General features: G+C 36.9%; 1 protein-coding gene across 1 annotated transcript in view; it reads right to left on the bottom strand.

Annotated features, from left to right (window-relative positions):
- Positions 1-10,066: 10,066 nt before the first annotated feature.
- CPPED1 (calcineurin like phosphoesterase domain containing 1) overlaps positions 10,067-20,827 on the bottom strand; it is a 146,235-nt gene continuing 135,474 nt past the window's right edge. Inside the window, exon 4 of the mRNA XM_007498620.3 lies at positions 10,067-12,009. Coding sequence (XP_007498682.1) covers positions 11,780-12,009 — 230 coding nt within the window. The 3' untranslated portion in view covers positions 10,067-11,779. The remainder of the gene's footprint in view (positions 12,010-20,827) is intronic.

Genomic DNA, 20,827 nt, shown 5'->3' with positions numbered 1-20,827 from the left:
ATGGCTAGACATGAAGAGGAAATAGATCTCAGTTTTGGTGAGAAAGCCTTGTATTCTATATTTTCTTAGCTGACAGAGTGTGTCAATGATTATAAGCTATATTTTTGAATTTTTAAAGACTTTTATTATTATATTTTTCTTGCATGTGCAATATACTATTTCAGTTTTTTTATTTTTCTCTCCTTTTTTATATTTGAAGCACATGTCACCAGCATTAAGATTTTCTTTAACTTTTTGACTTTTCAGTAGTATAAGTTTAAAATACATTTGTCAATGCATGCCGTAAAAAGCTAGAGACTATAAAAATGATACCACTAATTATTTAAGAAAATTATGGGACTTTGCTTAATGATTCTGTCTGATTCCAGGACAAGATATACACATGAGCCATTGCACAGAGCCAAAGAAAAGCCAATCCAGGATGGACTGATGCACTTCTAGGCTAATACAAAGGTCTTGAACCTAGTGTGAAGACTCGAGGTTACTGTGTTTAACATGTTGTTACAACATAGGCTTTCCTTGTGTCCACACTCACTCTGAAAAATACTCACAGACGAGTATCCCCAAAACCTTGGCTCATATAATCTGGTCCCTTTTCTGTCTTTCATAGTGTGGTGCCTTTCTGTAGTCCTGGCTACTGACTGGGTAAATGCATCATTGCTTCAATCATTTTAATTGGGCTCTGACTCAAGGATCTCTTATAGATTTATTTTTCTTTTTACTTGGAATTTTTACAAATAAGACTATCAAAGGATAGTCTATATTTTCATCCAGAGGTTTTTCTTTTTCATTTGGATTTTTCTGATGTCTTTTTAATTTCTCTTGCCAATTAATTCATATACCTCATACCTCAGCCATGCATTCCTAAGCAATTCTGTATTTTTCAATCACCCTCTTAAAGGGGGAATGTAAAAAAAATATCATTACCTAGATTGCAAAGTTTAAATTCCTTTTGAGAATAATTTTAGGTAAAGAAAGATGCTACTTCCCTGAATCCAGAAACTGAACTGTTGGAGAAGACACCATAAAGATGCCTCCAGACCACAAGCTGCACAAAAATGAACTTTGGGTGTAGTTGATTGAACATTTATTTGTATGTACTTTCATGCCAGAAAGGGGACTGCCCCCTAACTGGATTTTTGTCAATGCGTCAAGCAGTTATTGGTTTTGTTCTTTTTTTCTCTTATCCTTAAACTGTTGTAATGTTTAAGTTGATTATGTTTTTATGATCCTTTGGGGAAGTCCTTCTCCCCAGAGGATCAAAAGGAGGGATGTAAAAAGTCTCGAATCCAGGACTTCAGTCCCCAGAAATCCTTGCTCCACTTCCCCAGAATGCCCTATAATCTCACTGAATTCTCACCTGGGCCGAGAGCAAGATGGGGTATTTAAACCTGGTTGTGAATAGGCTCAGCCTCTTTTGGACTTCTGTTTTGGAGCAGATGCGTCTCTTTCATGATGTGAGGTTATCTTGTCTAGGCCTCTCTGGCCTAGACATGTGTTTTCTTATTCTGTATTTTCTTTAATCCTTAACCTTTAATAAACCTCATAAAAATATAATACTCCTTGCAGAGAGAAACTAATTTCTATCTTGCCTCAGTATCCCCAAAATTTTAATCTTTACAATACATATTTATGGATTGGCATTTCATTCTATATAGTTTGTCACTGTTCCTTCTATATGTAATTCTTCTAACTGCCCAGGTAATAACAACAATTTTTAAGAGTTACCAATGACCTCTTTTATTACAGGGATACATATCATTTTAACTTATTGGGTCTCTTAAGAAAAGTTTGTTTTTTGTTTCATTTTGTTTTTCTTTTTTCCCTCTTTTTTAAATTACTTTTTGATGATTCTCTTGAGTTCTGAGCTTGGGCATCACATTTTCTGTTCAGGTTTGATCTTTTCTTTACAAATGCTTGGAATTCTTCTATTTTGTTGAATGACCATACTTTCCCCTGTAAGAATATAGTCAGTTTTGCTAGGTAGTTGATTCTTGGTTGTAGACCTAGTTCCCTTGCTTTTCAGAATACCATATTCCATGCCTTTCAGTCCTTCAGTGTAGATTCAGCCAGATCCTGTGTTATCCTCACTGTGGTTCCATGGTATCTGAATGACTTTCTTAGCAGCTTGTAATTATTTTTCCTTGGTCTTATAGTTTTTGAATTTGGCTATAACATTCCTGGGTGTTGTCAGTTGGAGATTGAGTACAGTATTCTTTCAATCTCCACTTTTCCCTCTTGTTCTAGAATATGGGGGCAGTTTTCTTGGATAATTTCCTATAGTATGATGTCCAGGATTTTTCTTTTGTCATGGTCTTCTGGTAGACCAATGATTCTTAAGTTGTCTCTCCCAGAACAATTTTATAAATATGTTTTGTGAATGAGGTGCTTCATATTTTCCTCATTTTTTTCATTCTTTTGATTTTGTTTTATAGTTTCCTGCTGTCTTGTTAACTTGGTCGCTTCCAATTGTTGTATTCTGGTTTTTAAAGACTGAATTTCATCCATGGTTTTTGGTCATCCCTCTCCTTCTGATCTTTCATCTCCTTTGTCTCATTTTCAAGCTGATTAATTTTGGCTTTCAAGACACCATTTTCTTGTTTTACTTCAAGTTCCTCTGTTTCCAGATGACTTATCTTGCATTTTAAGTTATTTTCCCACTTGTCTTCAGCCTCTCTTAGTTTTGCTTTGAATTGTATTTCGAGTTCTTCAAAGACTGTGTCCAATTCGCTGTAGTTTCTCTGTTTTTGCTTGGTGTTTCTTCATCCTTCTTTGTTACATTTCTTCTTTTCTCATTTCTTGGATAGAAGCTGTTGACAGTAATTTCTTTTTTCTTTTTCTGTTGTTTGCTCATATTTGCACCTTCTCTTCCTCCTGTTGTTGCCTGCACTCTTGCTCTTCTCATTATGTTTTGGATCTGCAGTTTTGGGCTTTTCTGTCAGCCTTCTCCCTTGGTGCTTAGTCAACAAATCTCTCAATGAGGTCTGTGTTGGAGGGGTGTTGGAGTTTGAGCTTCCCTGCCCTCTGAAGGCTTTGATGAGATTATGACCAGCTGGTTTGAACTTCTAGAGCTGCTTGTGCCCTGTGGCCATAAACTCAGGAAGAGGAGGGAGCAATATGGACTGTCTCTGCTGCTGTAACTAGGATGCCTGCTCTAGGCTTTTTCTCCAACTGCTTCCCTACCTCCTGTGTTCGATACTCTGAGCCTGGCACAGCTTGCCTGCAAGGAACTCCCTCCAGACCAGCACCCTTGTCTGCCCAGAGGTTCCAGCTACTGCTGGATTGTCAGAGCTCTAGGTGGGAAGGATTCCTGGGACTTGCCTTTTTCCTTCCCCTTAAACCAAAGGCAACAGAGAGACTCATCCTGGAAGCTCTCTTCGCAGATGACTGTGCTCTCATGACCCACCAAGAAAATCATCTTCAAACCATTGTGGACAGGTTCTCTACAGCAACAAGACTGTTTAGTCTGACTATCAGCCTCAGCAAAACAGAGGTGCTGTTCCAACCTGCACCAGGGAGGCCAACTAACCAGCCGTGTATTACAATCAGCAGCACTTAGCTTTCTAACGTCAACACTTTCAAGTACCTGGGCAGCACCATAGCCAACGACGGGTCCCTAGACCATGAGATTAATGCCAGGATCCAAAAGGCCAGCCAGGCACTCAGGCGGCTGCGCTCCAAAGTCCTCCAACACAGAGGTATAAGCACTGCGACAAAGCTCAAAGTGTATAACGCAGTGGTCTTCAGCTCGCTCCTGTAAGGTTGCGAGACATGGACACTGTACCGGAAGCACATGAAAACAAGCTGGAGCAATTCCACCAATGCTCTCTCCAGTCAATCATGAGGATCTGATGGCAGGACTGAATCACCAACCAGGAAGTCCTCGACAGAGCCAACTCCACCAGCATCGAAGTCCTGGTCCTCAAAACACAGCTACGATGGTCTGGACACGTCATCCACATGGACCCACAGCGAATACCAAGACAGGTATTCTATGGTGAACTGTCAGCTGGACTCAGGAAACAAGGCCGACCAAAGAAAAGATACAAGGATCAGCTAAAGTTCAACTTCAAGTGGGCTGGCATTACACCAAAGCAACTAGAACTCGCTGCCTCTGACAGAAGCAGCTGGCGAACCCACATTAACCATGCCGCCACCACCTTTGAAGATGAACGATGTCGACGTCTTGCCGCTGCGCATGAACGCCGACACCAGGCCACAACCACGCCTCTCGTAACAAGTGGTGTCCCATGCCCCATGTGCCACAAACTGTGCGCCTCAGTCTTTGGACTTCAAAGTCACATGAGGGTACATCAATAGATGATAATGCACAAAGACAATTGTCATTCTCGGTCACCGAGAGACTAACACTACTAAACCAGAGTTTTCTCAGAAAATTCAGGCTTTTGGGGGACGTATCTTTTAAGTTGAGTCCAGCAGGAGGGTTCCTTGGCTCTGTCTTTTTGTTAGGTTTGATTTTCAGTCCCCTAGGTGCATTTATTTTGTAATCAGAAACAAAGGGTTTTCAGAGGTCTGAACTTTTGCTTCTTCTAAGCCACCATCTTGACCCTCCCTCTCCATCATCTATTCTTGATGAAGCTATTCTGGTTCTTTGTACTCACTGTTTACTTTTCTGATGTTTAGTTAATGTTGACTAACATTAAAAATATTGAATTTTACAAGGAGTTTTGGGTAAATCTCACTTTTCCACACTTCGCTAGACTTTTATGTTTAGAAAATGGGACATTATTTGCCATATTGCAGACCTGTTTCACTTTTCCCATTCTTCATGAGCATTCAGAGAATATTGGCAATAACATTTGACCATTTTTTTCAGTATCTGGGTTATAGTTTACCTGGTTCTGATGCTTTGAATTTCATTGGAGAAACTAGGTGCTCTGTTACTATATCCTTATTGATTGTGGGTTTCATAAACCATTTTTGTTTCCTCTATCCTTTTTGGCCCAAAGGTCATTCTTTCAGAGAAGGAAAATATAAATTGATTTAGTTTTCATCCATAGTCAGTATTCATCCCATCAACTCATTTTTTTCCCTCCTCCTCAACACTTTTTGTTATCCTTAGTATTCCTTGACAGCTTCCTCTGTGCGCCTGATAACATTATTTTTACAAGGCTGTGATATGTTTTTGTATTATTCCTGTTATCCATCCTTTCTTCCAGCTTCTGAACATGAAGTCTCTAAATCCAAATTTTAAGCTATGGTCCAAAAACAAACAATAATGGAGATACTTCTTGTGGGAGAAAAAGTAGCATTATACTTTAATGAGTCACATTCTTTTTTGGGATTCAATAAAAAAAAATAGACAGCATGATACTCTCTTCTCTAGACATTTCAATTTTGTAGATGAGATGTCTGCTGCAGAAAATTGTTGGAGAAAATCTCATTTCCTTCTTGTATTTTCAAGGATATTCACAATATCTGTGTAGGTAACTTTCATGAAGATTTTTAAAGATGAGAAAATTGGTGTTTGTTTAATGGTAGCTTTGTTGTTGGTAGATCCTTGGTCCCCTTTCTTTTGATTAAAAATTCCATTCGTGATTTTCTTTTTACAATTGTTTGACACCTTTTCCTCTACAAGAAATCTTGAAAATCAATCCCAGTGCTTTCAAAATGTGCTGACTCTGGTATCAGTTTTTCTTATTGTACTTATTCGGGTATAATGCTTTTTCCTGAACTCATCCACTCAAATGTTATTTCCACTTGGTTATATAGCACATTGGGTCCTGGAATCTTTAAGGAGTTCAAACACAGTGGCTTCACTGTCACCAATAAGAAGAATAGAGCATTACAGAAATGCTGACAAAAGTGCCCTTTTCCATCCAATTGTCCACTTTTCAGTTTGATCTATAAATGCTACCAGAATGATACACAGTAATCTCATATTAAGGGTTCTGCAGGTTCATTTTTCTTCTCCATGGATTTTTGTTATTTGGTACGGTTGTTTGTAATCTGCCATCCTTTTAGCTACTATGACTCTACACTTGGCAAAGAGTAAGTGTTTGCTAGTCAAGGGCTGTGGCACAGTGCCAGGCTTGAAGTAAAGAAGACTAGGGCTCAGCATCTACCTCAGACACTCTCTCCCTTAATTATCTGACTACAGGTTAGCTGACCCCTAGTCATCTGACCATTTAACCTCTCAAAGCCTCAATTCCCAGTAGGTGAAATGAGGATAAATCTTCAGAGTATCTTTCTCACAAGGTTGTAGGGTGGTTAAATTGAAATAATGTTTAACAGTATCTTATACATTTCAAAGAGCTATTTAGATGTCTATTGCTGAATTGGTTTCTGGGACCTTTTGACTTCATTTTGTAACTACTTTACATCAGTTAAATTTCTTCCAAAATTAATGATATTCAAAGTCAAGGTCTTATTCTTTATTTAGGTTACATTTTGCAGAATGAATCCTTTGTCTGAATAAGTCAAGTTGGAGCTTTTGTTAGAGTATAGTAGCTTCTTATCTAAATTGAATCCTTCCTTCTAGTTTAGTGTTCATTTTGGCTTTTGCTCCACTTTGAAACCCCTAAGAACTCTGATCAGTGGAAATTACTAATTCTGTTCCAGTGGATCCAGGGTGACAGAGAGCTGGGTGCAAATATATATATATATATATATATATATATATATATATATATATATATGCACACACATGCACATATACATATAAATTATATATATGTAAAATGTATATATTAATTTTGTTTGATTATACATATCTGTTACAAAAAATTTCGTTTGTCTTAGAGATGGCAGAGATGGAAAGAAGAGAAGATCGAATTTTATTAATTGAAAACACTGAATCTTTTAAATCTTTGCTCTAAGTAGTATTCTCTAATGATTGAAAACAGTATATAAAGTGCAACTAGGTCAAAAGATTGCTCACAGGTTTTTCTGGGAGAGACACTGAAATGAAGACATTTGCTTCATTGAATGCACCCAAAGGTAATCAGAAACAAAATTTCAGTGGTACATGTAATTGGCTTACCTTGTTGAACTCCTGATGAGCTTAGAAAAGATAGCATTGTAAAGATCATGAGATCAGAGATGTAGAGAAGGGGAAGGCACCTCAGGGACCCTGTAATCCAACTGCCTGGGCGTATTATAGAAGCAATTTCAAAATAAAGTGGGGAGGGAGAAAAGAGAGGGAGAGAGAAAGCACAAAATCTTGTAGTCTACTTGAAAGTCTCATGCCAGCACATCATTAATATTTTCTTCTAAAAGAGAAGCATCGATATGAAGAGCAATTAACATTACAGAAAATGAAATTGTTTATATTTTCACACAAATGATTAGTTACTGACAAAAGGGTCACTTCCATTTGACACCATCTATGTCAAATTCTCAAAAATTAATGAGACAAATTATAATTTTATACAGGTTACTGAGTTGTAATCAAACACTATTTCTGGGCATACTATGTAGAAAAAGAATTTTTTGTTTGTTTAAAAGTTTTTTTAAACTTGAAAAACTATTATTATTACTCATGTGTCTTTGTTTTGTGGCAATTTCCAAATATTCTGGAATTGATATTTTAAAACTTGGTTCAATAGTGATAGATATTAACTTCTCTTATTCAGCTTTTAAGAAACATATGTAAATGTTTTTATTTAAATGTACATATTTAACATGCAGTAAAATGAATATGGTATAATGGAATTATTTTTTAGCAGTGGGTTTTGTTTTTAAATAGAAGCAATCTTTCAAATATATTGTAGTACAATGAAAGAATTAGATGTCAGAAGATCTGGGATTCAAGTTTTCCATTCTCTACTCTGATGACCTTGGGCAAGTTTGGTCTCCAGTTCTCTCATCCATAAAAACTGGAGTTTGGACTACCTACACTTTATGGTTATTTGCAGTTCTAAAAGCTGAGGATTTTTTTGGACTGAGCCAAAGATTGTGACCTCTAAGACTTGGATACACTTTGATACATTTATTCCTCATCAGGTCTACAGAGTAGAGAATAACTGAAAATAAGGATTTAGTGAGAGGCAGATGGTTCCTAATTCTAAACAGATGGTGGGAATGCCATTACATTCTGCCAATAAAAAGGTACAATAAGCTGAAATTTTAAAAAGTTGTACCTACTTTCTTATAAACTACAAATAAAAGTGTTGCAGTTAAAACTGCTTCTATTGAGTATTTATCAATCAATAAGATTACATCTTTACTGAAAAATTACTAAAACATAACTGAGAATACAAGTGAGAATGAAACATCAGGAGCTCCAATAACATCACATTTCCTTTGTTCTTTTTTAGTAGAATTTACTAATAGCATCAAGGAATATGAAAGTTGGATCAAAGTTTTGCTATTATATATTTTTCTTTGTGTGAAATGACATTTCTAGAGTGTCCTTCACCAATACAATTACTTTTTAATGTTCAAATGTTGTACCAGAATGGCGTGTAAAATTTCTGACATTATGCCATCAATTTTATCTACACAGATTAAGCCTTTTAGCGAAAACTTTAGAAACCAACAATTATGCCATCTGGCCTAAAGAAAGAGGGAAAACAAAAATCCATCACTGGAAAAAGCGAATCCATTCCTTTAAACACTTTTTATAAAAATAACAAAAGTCTTCATTATTCTGAGAAAACGGCACTTTAATTTTCCTACAATTTGTATTACAGAAATACACATTACAATTTATTTTTTAAAAATTCAGTATCTAGACTTTGAAATTTATATTTTAGTTACTCATAGTATAAGGTAGCTAAATGTGACTGGTGCTCTTGTTGCCTTTCCCATAAATTTTTCCCTTAAAACAGAAATTATATTGCTTATGCTATATACATGTGTCTATATAAGGGAGATGACACTAAATTATTTAGGAGACTGTCCTTGGAGGAACTCAGTTCCTATTTTGTCCCTGATATTGCCAACTACATGAACATAAGTAGGTTGCTTAGCCCCTCAGTACCCCAGGCAGGTTTTTGAGACAGTAAGTTTTAAATATATTGCTTATCTGCATTGCTGTAAGGAATTTCCAAATAAAATATTTCCCATGCTGTTGAGATCTCAGGTCTGAACAAATGTGGACAAAAAATATGTGCATGTGTATTTGTGTTTGTCTATTACATATGATTTGTAACTAGGCATCTTCCTATGAAAAAATGATCCATTTTCTCCAAAGTTGTCATATTATTTAAGCTTGAAGCCAACACTTTTCCTCATAACCTACTTTCTCCCAGTAGTGAATAATAATCCCATAATAGAAAATTTTCAGGTAAAATTTTTATATTATAACTACTTTCTGTCTCCATTTGAATACTAATGGAATAACTTTGGGAGATATTTTCAGGTCTCCATAATATTATTATAGTGACATTAAGTGTTGTTCGAACTTAGTTATTTATTCCACCAGCATCTACACACACTCTGGAATTTTGACACCCTATCATATTAACTTTTTTTGCCACTTCCATGTCCCTCTTTCCCTATCAAAATATTACACAAGGTGTTTATTTTTAAATTAAAATTAATTTTGTTTCCTGACACTTCTTGAGATAGACACAATTTCCTCTTTGGTGACCAATTCCCTGCCTTTCTTTGGTATTGCTCCTCACTTACCATGTGAGTATTTAACCTGCCTTCTCCTACCATACTACAAATCTCAAATGCATCTTACATAAAATTTACTTTAAAATAGGTGGCAATGTCACCCAATTTATACCCCAAAGATATCCCAATTTAAAAAACAAAACAAAACACAAATATATTTTGGCATATTAGGTTGTCTGATCTGCCAAATAAAATCATCTGCTTTTGTTTTTTATTCCTTATACCTTTGCATTAAGAAACAATATTTTTGCTTAATTTTCCTTGATTTTATTAGACTTTCTTATAAGAAGTATGCAAATGTAATGAATTTGACACAGTTCAATTGTAACTGTTGAACTTTATCCTGTGGCTTTAGAATGACTGAATGCTATAAAATAAGAAAGTAACTTTTAATGGTAACTTGAGGCTGCCATTACCAAAGTAATCAAGCCAACAATAATAGCAGCAGAATTGAATAAAAATGGATGAAATGAACACATTGTTCAGGAATCACTGGGTTCTCCCAATAAAATTAAGTTCATTTATTTGTAAAATTCCATTTTAAAAAATTGCCTACTTTGAATAATACACTTCACTTTGCCAATAGAAATGTGAACAATTAGAACAAGAACAATTAAACAGTTAGTAGTCAATGTGGTGGTACAAATATTGCTTTTTTCCTAAAAATAATTTTTTCCTGGCTCCTTGGTTACTGCCCCAACTCTCTATTTCCCTTTGACTATGTGGACAGAGTCAGAGTGCAATAGAGTTAAGTCAGGCTTTAGAGACAATTTGTTCATCTATATTGCATAAATAGGTGGGATGAAACTGTGCATTATTCTCCAGGACACATAGATTAGTACTAGTAATCAGATTGGCAGCTTCCTAGAGAAGATCGGTGAAAGTCAGGTGCCCTTTACTAGGGAGATACCAATCTCTCCTTAAGAAGAAGAGAGAAACCCCCTCACCAGCAGCTTCACATATATGTTAATACGTACATATAGGCTTTTAATATACTCTTCAAATGTGGCTAAGACTGCCCCCACCTCTTCTTCTTTCCTGCGGGAAGTTTGGGTGTCCTCATGTCTAGGAGATAAATCTCAAAACTTACAAGTTATAATCTTGACTCCATGCTCTGAGAAATGATTACTGAATCCCAAGAAAGGTGGAAACGGTGACTAGAGTCCAAGAAATGTTTCAGCCTGAAAAACCTTGGACAGGCCTAAATGTTGACTCAACTGAGAAATTGCAAATGTAAGGAATATTCCCGTAGACTTGGAAGCGTTGGGAAAACTTACGGAGGTTAAAGATAAAGAAATCCAACATATCAAAGTATTACATCACACTCAGAGGGTGGCAAGGAGGAGATCGCGTTGTGTTGGAACCCCATAAATTCTGAGTTAATTTGAGCATTCATGTTCACTGTTTCTGCGAGGTCTCTCCAGACAGTCGCTCCCTCACTCTAGGCCCTCCCTTCTCCCCGACCCACCCCTGAAAAACACCACGCGAGCTCGGCCAGCATCTTATCGAGTCTCTTGTCTTTCATTAGAGTGATCCGGGGATACCAGCCTCCCCAGAACTCCGCTCCACACAGCTGCTAAGTGCTTTTGCAATGGAGGTTTCTTGTCTACTTTTTCCTGATGCCCCTTTTATGTACATGCCAATTTACATGAAAAAATATAGCTTGCCTAGCTTCAAGGCAAGCATGTTCAAGGTCTGATTTGTGTAAACTAAAATAGGCAGAACTTATTACAGGTGGGTTTTCTAGCTCTGTTTTGGTAGGTATACGTGTTTCTTTGAACTAATAAGAGGCAGAGACATTTGTTTTCACCAAAAAAGAAAGCAAGAACATTTTTTTTTTATTACAGATGACATGTCTAGTCACATCAGCAGTTTGAATCATTTGTTCTCGAGGATCAGAGCTGGGCCTGGTCAGAATTAAGGAGAATCACTGATAATGGGCTACTCTAAACGAGTTAAGAAACACCTCCTCAGGCTGGTTTCTTCAAGCAGCAAGCAAGCAAGCAAGATTCGAATGACAGTGATCATGCGTTGAATTCTCTTCCATTCTGTCATGCAGGAGAGTGCAGCGCTAATTTTTATGCATACGTACCTCCAAATCACAGACGCGAATGGCTCAGCAATTGCGTTTCAGGTACATATTCTGTGGAAGTGTTGCTGTGAGTGAAAAATGAGTGGCATTAAAGGAAAATGGCTACTCTTTCTTGATCATATCCATCAGCTCTTTCTCTATTCCTTCATTACTTAGTTTATTTAAGCTGTAGTAGCGATGGACAATCTTCTCAGCTGTGACCACCACAACACGGAGCCCATGGGTATCTTCACCTAACTGGCATCCTATTGCAGATGATACCACCATGTCGAGGTCCTTGCAGAGTCCACCAGCATTCCTATGGTAGTGTCCAGAGAATACAGCTTTAATGCCTTGGAATAAAAGAAGGGAGAAAATCTAATAATTATGGGACATGAAAGTTGGCAATTCACACAATTAAAAACTTAAAAGTTTTTATTTTTCATATGATAAACACCACAAGAAATAAGTTACATCCATGGTTTTGAGTCCAAGACATTCCCAGAAAATAACAACGATAGTTTTCTGACTCCAAAGAATGCCAGCAGACAAATGTGTACTAAGCATTTTGCACACATGCTCTACTATACGTATAGGAGACATACTGTGCTTGAAGGGGCTGTTCTTTATGCCGTGCATTAAATATGTATGGATTACATGCAATCTAAAAGTTGTAGAATTCATTACAACTTTGATAGCATTCTTAGGCAGGACTTTGAAACCATTTGTTCTGTGACGTTTGAAGGAAAATGGGATAGTATAGGATTAGACCTGCCCTAGGGAGATTGTAAAAGTCTCACATAGAAAGCACGTGGCTTTTTTGAATACTAAACTATGTTTATGAAATTTTGCTCTTTATGCTTAATTCATAGCTGTAAACTACACTATTTTGGAAGGGTATTAGGCAATTTTGAAAGTAGTTCACATTAGCAATAATTAGCTGTAAAGCTCATTTATATTTAGATTTCACGCCATATTTATTGGCATTCTCAAAGAAAAGTACATTAATGGTGATTTTTCAACTAACCAGCAATGCTTTTACAAAGAATCCAACTGGATAATTTTAGGTTCTAATGATATGTATATTTTAAAAATATATGCTGTTTTGTCCTATTCTGCTTATAGTAAGTCACAGCAAATGTAATCACATAAGCATTCTCAGATTGGCCATGGTGCTTAAAAACACTAGGAATAAGTACGAAAGAGATCGCCTGTGATCAGTCAGTTCTGTTCAAAACCCATTTTTCTCTCCTCACAAAACAGCTTGCTTGCTTACTAAAATAAAAAATGCAACTTTTTTGGCAAAAAAAAAAAAGAGAAATCAAACAATAATTACATAATGACTGACTGCAATGGAAAATTCTGCACTCTGGACAAAACATCCCAAGGGTCCTTTGGCATGGGTGAGGGATGAAATCACGGAGGGAAGAGTTTTTTGATAATCTGCTGCCCTTAGCATTTGTCTTTTTCATTTTTCCTGCCATTAGCATTGCATAGACTCACACACACTCATCTAAACTATTTTAATTGTTCTTCCTGCTGCCAGTTTTCTTGCCTTCCAATCTAGTCTACACATGTATACATGACTGCTGGGAGAATCTTCTCAAGGCAGTTGTGATCTCACCACTCTTCCTTGCTCAAAAACTGTCCAGGTGTTCCAGTTCCTGTTGTATCAAGTCCAGAATTCCAAAAACTGTTGTGTTTTCTCTATAGTTTTGTCCTTACTTAACTATCGAATCCCATCACCCACTCCTAGAAAAACAAACTGTCTTGTTTCCTTTATCTTGGGTGCGCCTGATAATTTTATTTTATTTTATTTTTTGGCCACTAATAATTTAAAACATGAACATTTTGGACTTGATAGTAGAGAACTAGAAATTGAAAATCTGTTGACACTGTTCTCAGCTATCTCTGGCTTTCTTTGCCCCCCTGTAACTTCAGGTGCCTATTATAGCATGTCAGAATGGAAAGAATTCTAAAGATAAATTTACTTGAACTTAAAAGTCCCAGAGAGATGAAGTGAATTGCTCAAGGCTAAAAAGTAAGTTAATGGTAAAGCAAGAAAAAGTCTAGAATTCATGATCGAAACAGAGCTATTATCTTTCACTCAAAACCCCTCCCATATTCCTCTTCTGGAGTGCCACCATCCTTCCAGTTACATAGATCTGCAACCTCAGAATCACCCATAGCTCCTCATTTCTCCTCCCCCAAAGCCATCAGTTGTGGTGTGTTGTTGCCTCTCGCCAAACCCCTTCTCTTCAGACAAGAGGCTCCTCATTGCCTTGTTTTAGACCACTGAAATGGCTTCTTAATTGGTTCTGATACCTCGAGTCTCTCCATGCTGCAATCCATCTTCCATAGAGCTGCCAGTGATGTTCCTAAATTGCAGGTCTGGCCATGCCATTCTCTTGCTTAAAAAGCTCCAGTGGTTTCCTATTGCTTGTAGACTCCAAAACAAATGCTTCTGCCTGGCATTTAAGGCCCCCACTATGACTTATTACTTGACTTCCTATTCCCATAGACTGGCAGAGCTGTCTTCTGATAGACGCTGGATGTGACAGTCCATTTCTGCATTCTGCGCCCTGGCACAGGCTTGGAATGTTTTCCTGCATTTGCTTTTGCTTCTCAGAATCCTTTCTGTGTTGCTGTTTAACAGTTTTTCAGTCATATCTGACTCTTTGTGACCTGATCTGGGGTTTTCTTGGCAGATACCAGAATGGATTGTCATTTCCTTCTTCCGTTCGTTTTACATATGAGGAACCTGCGGCAAACAGGGTGAAGTGATGAGTCCAGGTCACAGAGTAAGTCAGAGACCGAACTCGGGCCTCCTGATTCTAGGCCTAGTGCTCCGTCCTCTGCGCCACCTCGCTGCCCCCAGGACCTCCTCAGAATCAAATTATTTTAAAATCATTTTTCCCTTTTAATGTTTCCCCACAAGCCTCTCTACCGCCATACTTTTCCTGCACATCACCGCATATTCTATTCCTCACACATCTGGCAGGCTTTCTGGCCTCTAGGTTTTGGCTCCAGTCGTTTCTCTCCCTTGGAATGTCCCCGGCCCCACTGCGCATCTATCGAGATGGTACTCCTCTTAGAAGGCCCAGCTTGAAGGGAGCTTCTTCCTGAAGCTGTCTGCTCCTCCCAAAGAGATAAAACCTTTCCCCTATGAACTCCCACAATGCTGTAAATAACCGTCTCGTGAGTTACCTCTGACCTCCAGTCCTGGGTCTCCGATTGCCTGTTGAACATCTTGCACTGGATAGCTGAGACATCTCGGACTCAACACGTCCAGACCCAATCGTCCCCCATCCCGAACATCGCCACTTCTGGTGAGAGCCCCGCACCTCCCCAGTCTCCCACACGCAGTGTCCTCTCTGCCCCCCCATATCAGATCTGGTGCCCCGTGCTTGCCTCTTCTACGTCAGAGAGCCGAGTCACCTGTCTGACATCTCTGGTTCACACCCTCTTCTTTCCACGGACAGCAGCAGCAGCCTGAGGCAGGCCTTCCTCCCTCCCACGCCAAGTACTGCCATAGCCTTGAGGCTCGCCCCATGATGCCGTGTCCATCCTCCACTCACCTGCCACTAAAGTGGGGTCTGATCACACCACCCTCTACTGCATGAACTCCCTCCATGAAGTCCTGATCCAGGATCAATATAGAATCCTCTTTTTGATTTTTTTTAGCTTCTCAAAACCCGGACCCTTCCTGCTTGCCCAATTTTTCTATGCTTCGCTGCCACATTCTCCCATCCAGTGACGCTGGCCTCCTTGCTGTTCCCTGACCAGGACACTCATCCTCGATTCCAGGCATCTCCATTGGCTGTCTGTCATGCCTGCAACTCTCTTGTTCCTCATCTCTGCCTTGTGGCTTGTCCAGCTTCCTTTAAACTTGCTTCTCCTTCACCTTAGAGCCTTCCCTCTGGATGATCTCCATATTTCCTGTATTTATCTTGTCTGTGCATGGCTGTTGGCACCTTATCTCCCGCTGGATTTCAAGCTCTTTGACGGAGGGATTGTCTTTTGTGGTTCTTGCATCCCTAGTGCCTACCACGGTGCCTGGAATAGAGTAGCCACTTAATGTTTATATAGATCTGATTTTTGGCAAAAACAACAACCAAAAAAAGTCTTTTGGGCCTTGTTTAGACTCTGAGCAAGTCACTTAACCTCAGCTGCCTGGCCCTTATCTCTGGTCTGCCTTAGAATTGATAAGCAGAAGGTAAGGACTGTTTTTTTGTTTGTTTCTCTTGGCATCTTGTTCTGATGGGACCATAGTTACTGTTAGTTTGTTGATGTGGAGTATGACTACAACAATCTGCATTTGTACAGTACTTTGTGGTTTATCTTCAGGAAAGCCATACTGAAATGCCTCACCTTCTCCTGAAAGTGCCCTCAGGTTCTTGAAGCCCAGGTTCTCTAAGCTTATATCCTGGGGGAATGGCTTTGAGCAGGGTCCTGGTGACAGACAGGGTTTAAGGGCAAGGAGGATCATCACCAACAGGCTGGATATTAGGGAGTGAATTTTTTGGTTATGGAGGGCTAGGAAGAGAGGAAAAGAAGAAACAGCACTTAGCACTACGCCCTTGTTTCCACAGTGATGGCACTAGAGTGGATAAAAAGAGGCTAAGAATTACAGAGTTTTCAGACAATATGCAAAAAATTGTAGCATTTTGTACTCGAAATGTGATATGTTTGTACAATGATTAGTGAGTTAGAAAAACTGGTGGAGGAAGTGAATAATATCCATATTAACATTCTTTTTTATTAAACAGGATCACAGGAAGAAGTTAAACACATGAAGTTCTCACCAAAAGAATGGACTTATGGAATGAGCTGAAGCTGTTGCTAAAAACTAAGGATCATGGAAAGGATTTATATAATTGTGTTATAGAAAGGAAAAGAAGATTAAAGAAAGAGTAGGGCCAATTGCTTAGGGTGAATGGCATTTTCATAATGGTTAATGGGGAGAAGGAAGAACAATTTTTCTGCAAGAAACTTAACTGTTCTTAATCATTTTCTACCAATGAAAATGATCTTTGAACCAAAAAGGACAGAAGAAAAAATTGTTGAGAATTGAAACCACCTAACGTAGGAAGACCAGAAAGAGAACAGCTAGGAGCTCTTGATGAGTTTGAATCATTAGGCCCAGGCAAACTATACCCAAAGGTATTAAAAGAACCAGCAGATAAAATTGCTATGGACACGGTCTATGATCTTTGAAGGATTGTGGAGAACAGAAGAGATGCTGCAGGACTGAAGGGGAGCAAGTTTTAAAAATGGGAATAGAGTAGGATTTAAGCACTATTGGTCAATAAGCTCGGCTCAGATTCCTCAGTATAGGATAGAATATATATAGAGCAGACAGTTTGTGAACAACTTCACAAATACAAGAGGAAGAAAGTATGGATAGTCTATAATAGCCTATAAATTTGACTCAGTTTCTTATATACAGTATGAAAAATACAATATTTAATTTGAAATTTGCCCCCCTTCCCCCGCAGCTTCTTGATTTCCTTCTAATTTTGGCTCCATGGATTTTGCTTGTGTGAAACTGTTTTAATTTAATAAAACAATCTATTAATCATTAAAACAAACAATTAATTTGATGGAATAAAAACTACCCATTTTACCTTCTGTGAGCCTCTTTATACCTTGCTTGATAAACTCTTCCCTTATCCATAGATCTGACAGGTAGATTTTTCTAGGTTCCCCCAATTTTCTTATATCAACCTTTTATATCTATATCATATAACTTGTTTTGACCTTATCTTCATATAGGTATAATTGTATATGTAACATGGTGCTGCTCTTTGCTTGGTTTCTGCCAGAGGGCTTTCAAGTTTTCCAAGCAGTTTTTTTTTTAATAGTGAGTTGTGGTGCTGAAGGCTTGGATCTTTGGTTTTATTAAACATTAGATTACTATGGTAATTTACTTCTGTATATTGTGTACCTAATCTATTGCACAGATCAACTACTCTATTTCTTATCCAGAACCAGATTGTTCTGATGTTACTGCTTTGTAATATAGCCTGAAAGCTAATATAATTAGGCTGACTTCCTTTACTTTTTCTCATTGATTCCCTTGATCTTTTGCTCTTCCAGATGAATTATTATTATTTTTCTAACTCTATAAAATAATTTTTTGGTCATTTTATTGATATGTACCTGAATAATTAATTTTCATATAATTTCCATTTTTTTAAGATACTGGCTCAGCCCACACATTAGCAATTAGTATTTCTGCAGTTGTTTAGATGTTTTCATTTGTTTGAAATGCATTTTGTAATTGTTTTCACATAGTTCTTGTGTGAATCTTGGCAGATAGACTCCCAAGTATTTTATATTGTCAAGTTATTTTAGGTGGAATTTCTCTCTCCATACTAAGTGTTGTTGGTAATATATATATATATATATATATTAATGCATATATATAAATGCTAATGACTTAGGTGGGTTTATTCTAAATCCTATAACATTGCAGAAATTGTTAATTGTTTCAACTGTTTTTTAGTTGATTCTCTAAGATTTTTTCTAAGAATATCATCAGCTCATCTGAAAAGAGTGATAGTTTTGTTTTTTGGTTGGGTATTCTTATCCCTTCAATTTCTTTTCTTGTCTTATTGAGCTAACTAGCATTTCTAGATCAGTACTGAATAACAATGGATATTCTTGCTTTAGAAAAGCACCATTTGTTCCCACATTTTCTGGTATTTTTTTTATTAGGACCTCTTTTATGGTATGTTCAGTTTCCTATTCTAAGAAAGGGTTAGTTAAGTCTTCTATTTCCTCTTTGGATAATCTGGGCAATTTATATTTTTAAAAATATTCATCCATTTCATTTAGATTATCAGTTTTAATTGGCATATAACTAGGCAAAATAGCTTCTAATATTAATTACTTTAATTTCATTTTTTTAGTGATACATATTTTTCATTTTTTACTGGTAATTTAGTTTTCTTCTTTAAAAAAAATCAAATTAACCAACTATCTATTTTATTGTTTTTCTCATAAAACCAACTCCTGGTTTTATTAGTTTCATTAAAAAAAACTTTCAATTTTGTTAATCTCTTTTTTGATTTTTAGGATTTTCAACTGATTGTTTAATTGGAGATTTTCAATTGTTCTTTTGCTAGTTTTTTGGTTGCATATCCAATTCACTGATCCGCTCTTTCTCTTTTTGGTTATATATAGATATACATAAAAAGATAAAACTTTTACCCCCAAGTACTGATTTGGCTGTATTCACAGTACACTGTCTCCTTATTGTAATTATCTTTAATAAAATTGATTGTTTCTATTAATTTGTTTCTGACCCATGAATTCTTTAGGATTATTTAGATTCTAAATAATTTTTAATCTCTGCTTTGACAGGCTTTTCTTGAATGTAACTTTTATCACATTATGGTCTAAAAAGGATATATTGAAGATTTCCACTTCCCTGCAGTTGTTTGTGAAGTTTTTGTGTCTTAACATATAGTTAGTGTGAGAAAAAGCCATACCCCTTACTGTTCCCTGGCTTCTCAAAAAATCTATTATATCTATTTAATCATCTCCTTAGCCTCTTTATCACTTATTTTGTGGTTAGATTTATCTAGTTCTGAAAGGGGAAAGTTGAAGTCCTCCACTAGTATAGTTTTACTGTCTATTTTCTCCTGTAAAATTATTAAATTTTTTCTTTAAGAATTTGGAAGCTCTCTTCTTGAGTACATATACATTTAGTGCTGATGCTACTTTATTGTCTATGATACCTTTCAGAAAACTGTAGTTTTTTGGATTTCCTCTTTTAATTAGTTCTATTTTTGTTTTGCTTTGTCTGAGATTATTAGCCTTTGTGTTTCTTACTTCAGCTGAAGAATAATAGATTCTGCTCCAGCCCCATATTTTAATTTTGTTTGTGTCTCTTTCAAGTATTTTTTTTTGTAAATGACCTATCATTGGATTTTTGTTTCTATACTCTTCTACCCATTTCCACTTTATGGTGAGTTCATCCAATTCACAATTATAGTTATGATTAAAAATTGTGTGTATTTCCCTTGGTCATATTTTTTTTGTTTATTCCTTTTTTAAATCTTATTCCTCCTCAAAAGTTGGTTTTGCTTCTGACTATTGCCCCCTTATAGTTACTCTGTAAATCAGGTTGAAAGTTGTATGAACTCTTTTTATTGACTCATGAACTTGTTTATCTGATGTTCAAATCTCATTATGTTCTGCACTTGTTTTCCTGTTCTTTTGATATCATATATTGTACAGACAGCATCATTAAAGCATTTTTCACAGTGCAAAACAACAACAAAAAATATCATCCATCCCCCTTTCTCTTAGTCTCTTTCTATTTCCTTTCTTAGTCTCTACTTCCTTTTTTTGGGTAAGATGGATTTCTATACCCAACTCTGTGTGTGTGTGTGTGTGTGTGTGTGTGTGTGTGTGTGTGTGTGTGTGTGTGTGTGTGTTGTGAATTTCCTCTTTGAATGAGTTCTGATGAGAATTAGTTTTGTCCCATTCCTTCATTGAAAAACTCTTCCTTTCATGATTCTTTAAGTGAGATAATTTTCCTTACTTTTTTTCTTCCTTTAATCTTCTTCCAGTACATACCTCTCTCAGCTTTTCATTTTTTCTGAAGACAATCTCAATCTAATATCCTCTATATCTAATCGAATATACTCATGTCCTCTGTCTATGTAGACCTTGAACTGCTTTAATTTTGATAAAGTTCTTGGAGCTTACATGTATCATTTGGGAATTTACACGGTTCAACCTATTAAGTTCCTCATGGCTTTTTACTCATATTTATCTTTTTATGCTTCTCTCAAGTCTTGGTTTGAATATCATATTTTGTATTCGTCTCTGGTCTTTTCATTAGGAATGCCAGGAAGATCTTTACTTCATCAAAGATTAATTTTCCTCCTGAAGCAGCATACTAAATTTTGCTAGGGGTTATTATTGATTGTAATCCTAGCTCCTTTGCATTCTAGAATGTCACATTCCAAATCCTCTGCTCCTTTATTGTAGCAGATGCTAAATCTTGTGTGATACTGACTAGTTTCCTGGTGTTTGCATTTTCTTGGACTGGGAGCCCTGGAACTTGGTCGTGATATTTGTAGGGATTTTTTCTTTGGAATCTCTTTCAGGAGAGGATGGGTAGATTCTTTCCATTTCTATTTTGTCCTCTGGTTC

Source organism: Monodelphis domestica, chromosome 7 (genome assembly GCF_027887165.1).
Source record: "Monodelphis domestica isolate mMonDom1 chromosome 7, mMonDom1.pri, whole genome shotgun sequence".
In the NCBI taxonomy this organism is placed as follows: Eukaryota; Metazoa; Chordata; class Mammalia; order Didelphimorphia; family Didelphidae; genus Monodelphis; species Monodelphis domestica.
This window is presented reverse-complemented; position numbering and strand designations above follow the sequence as displayed.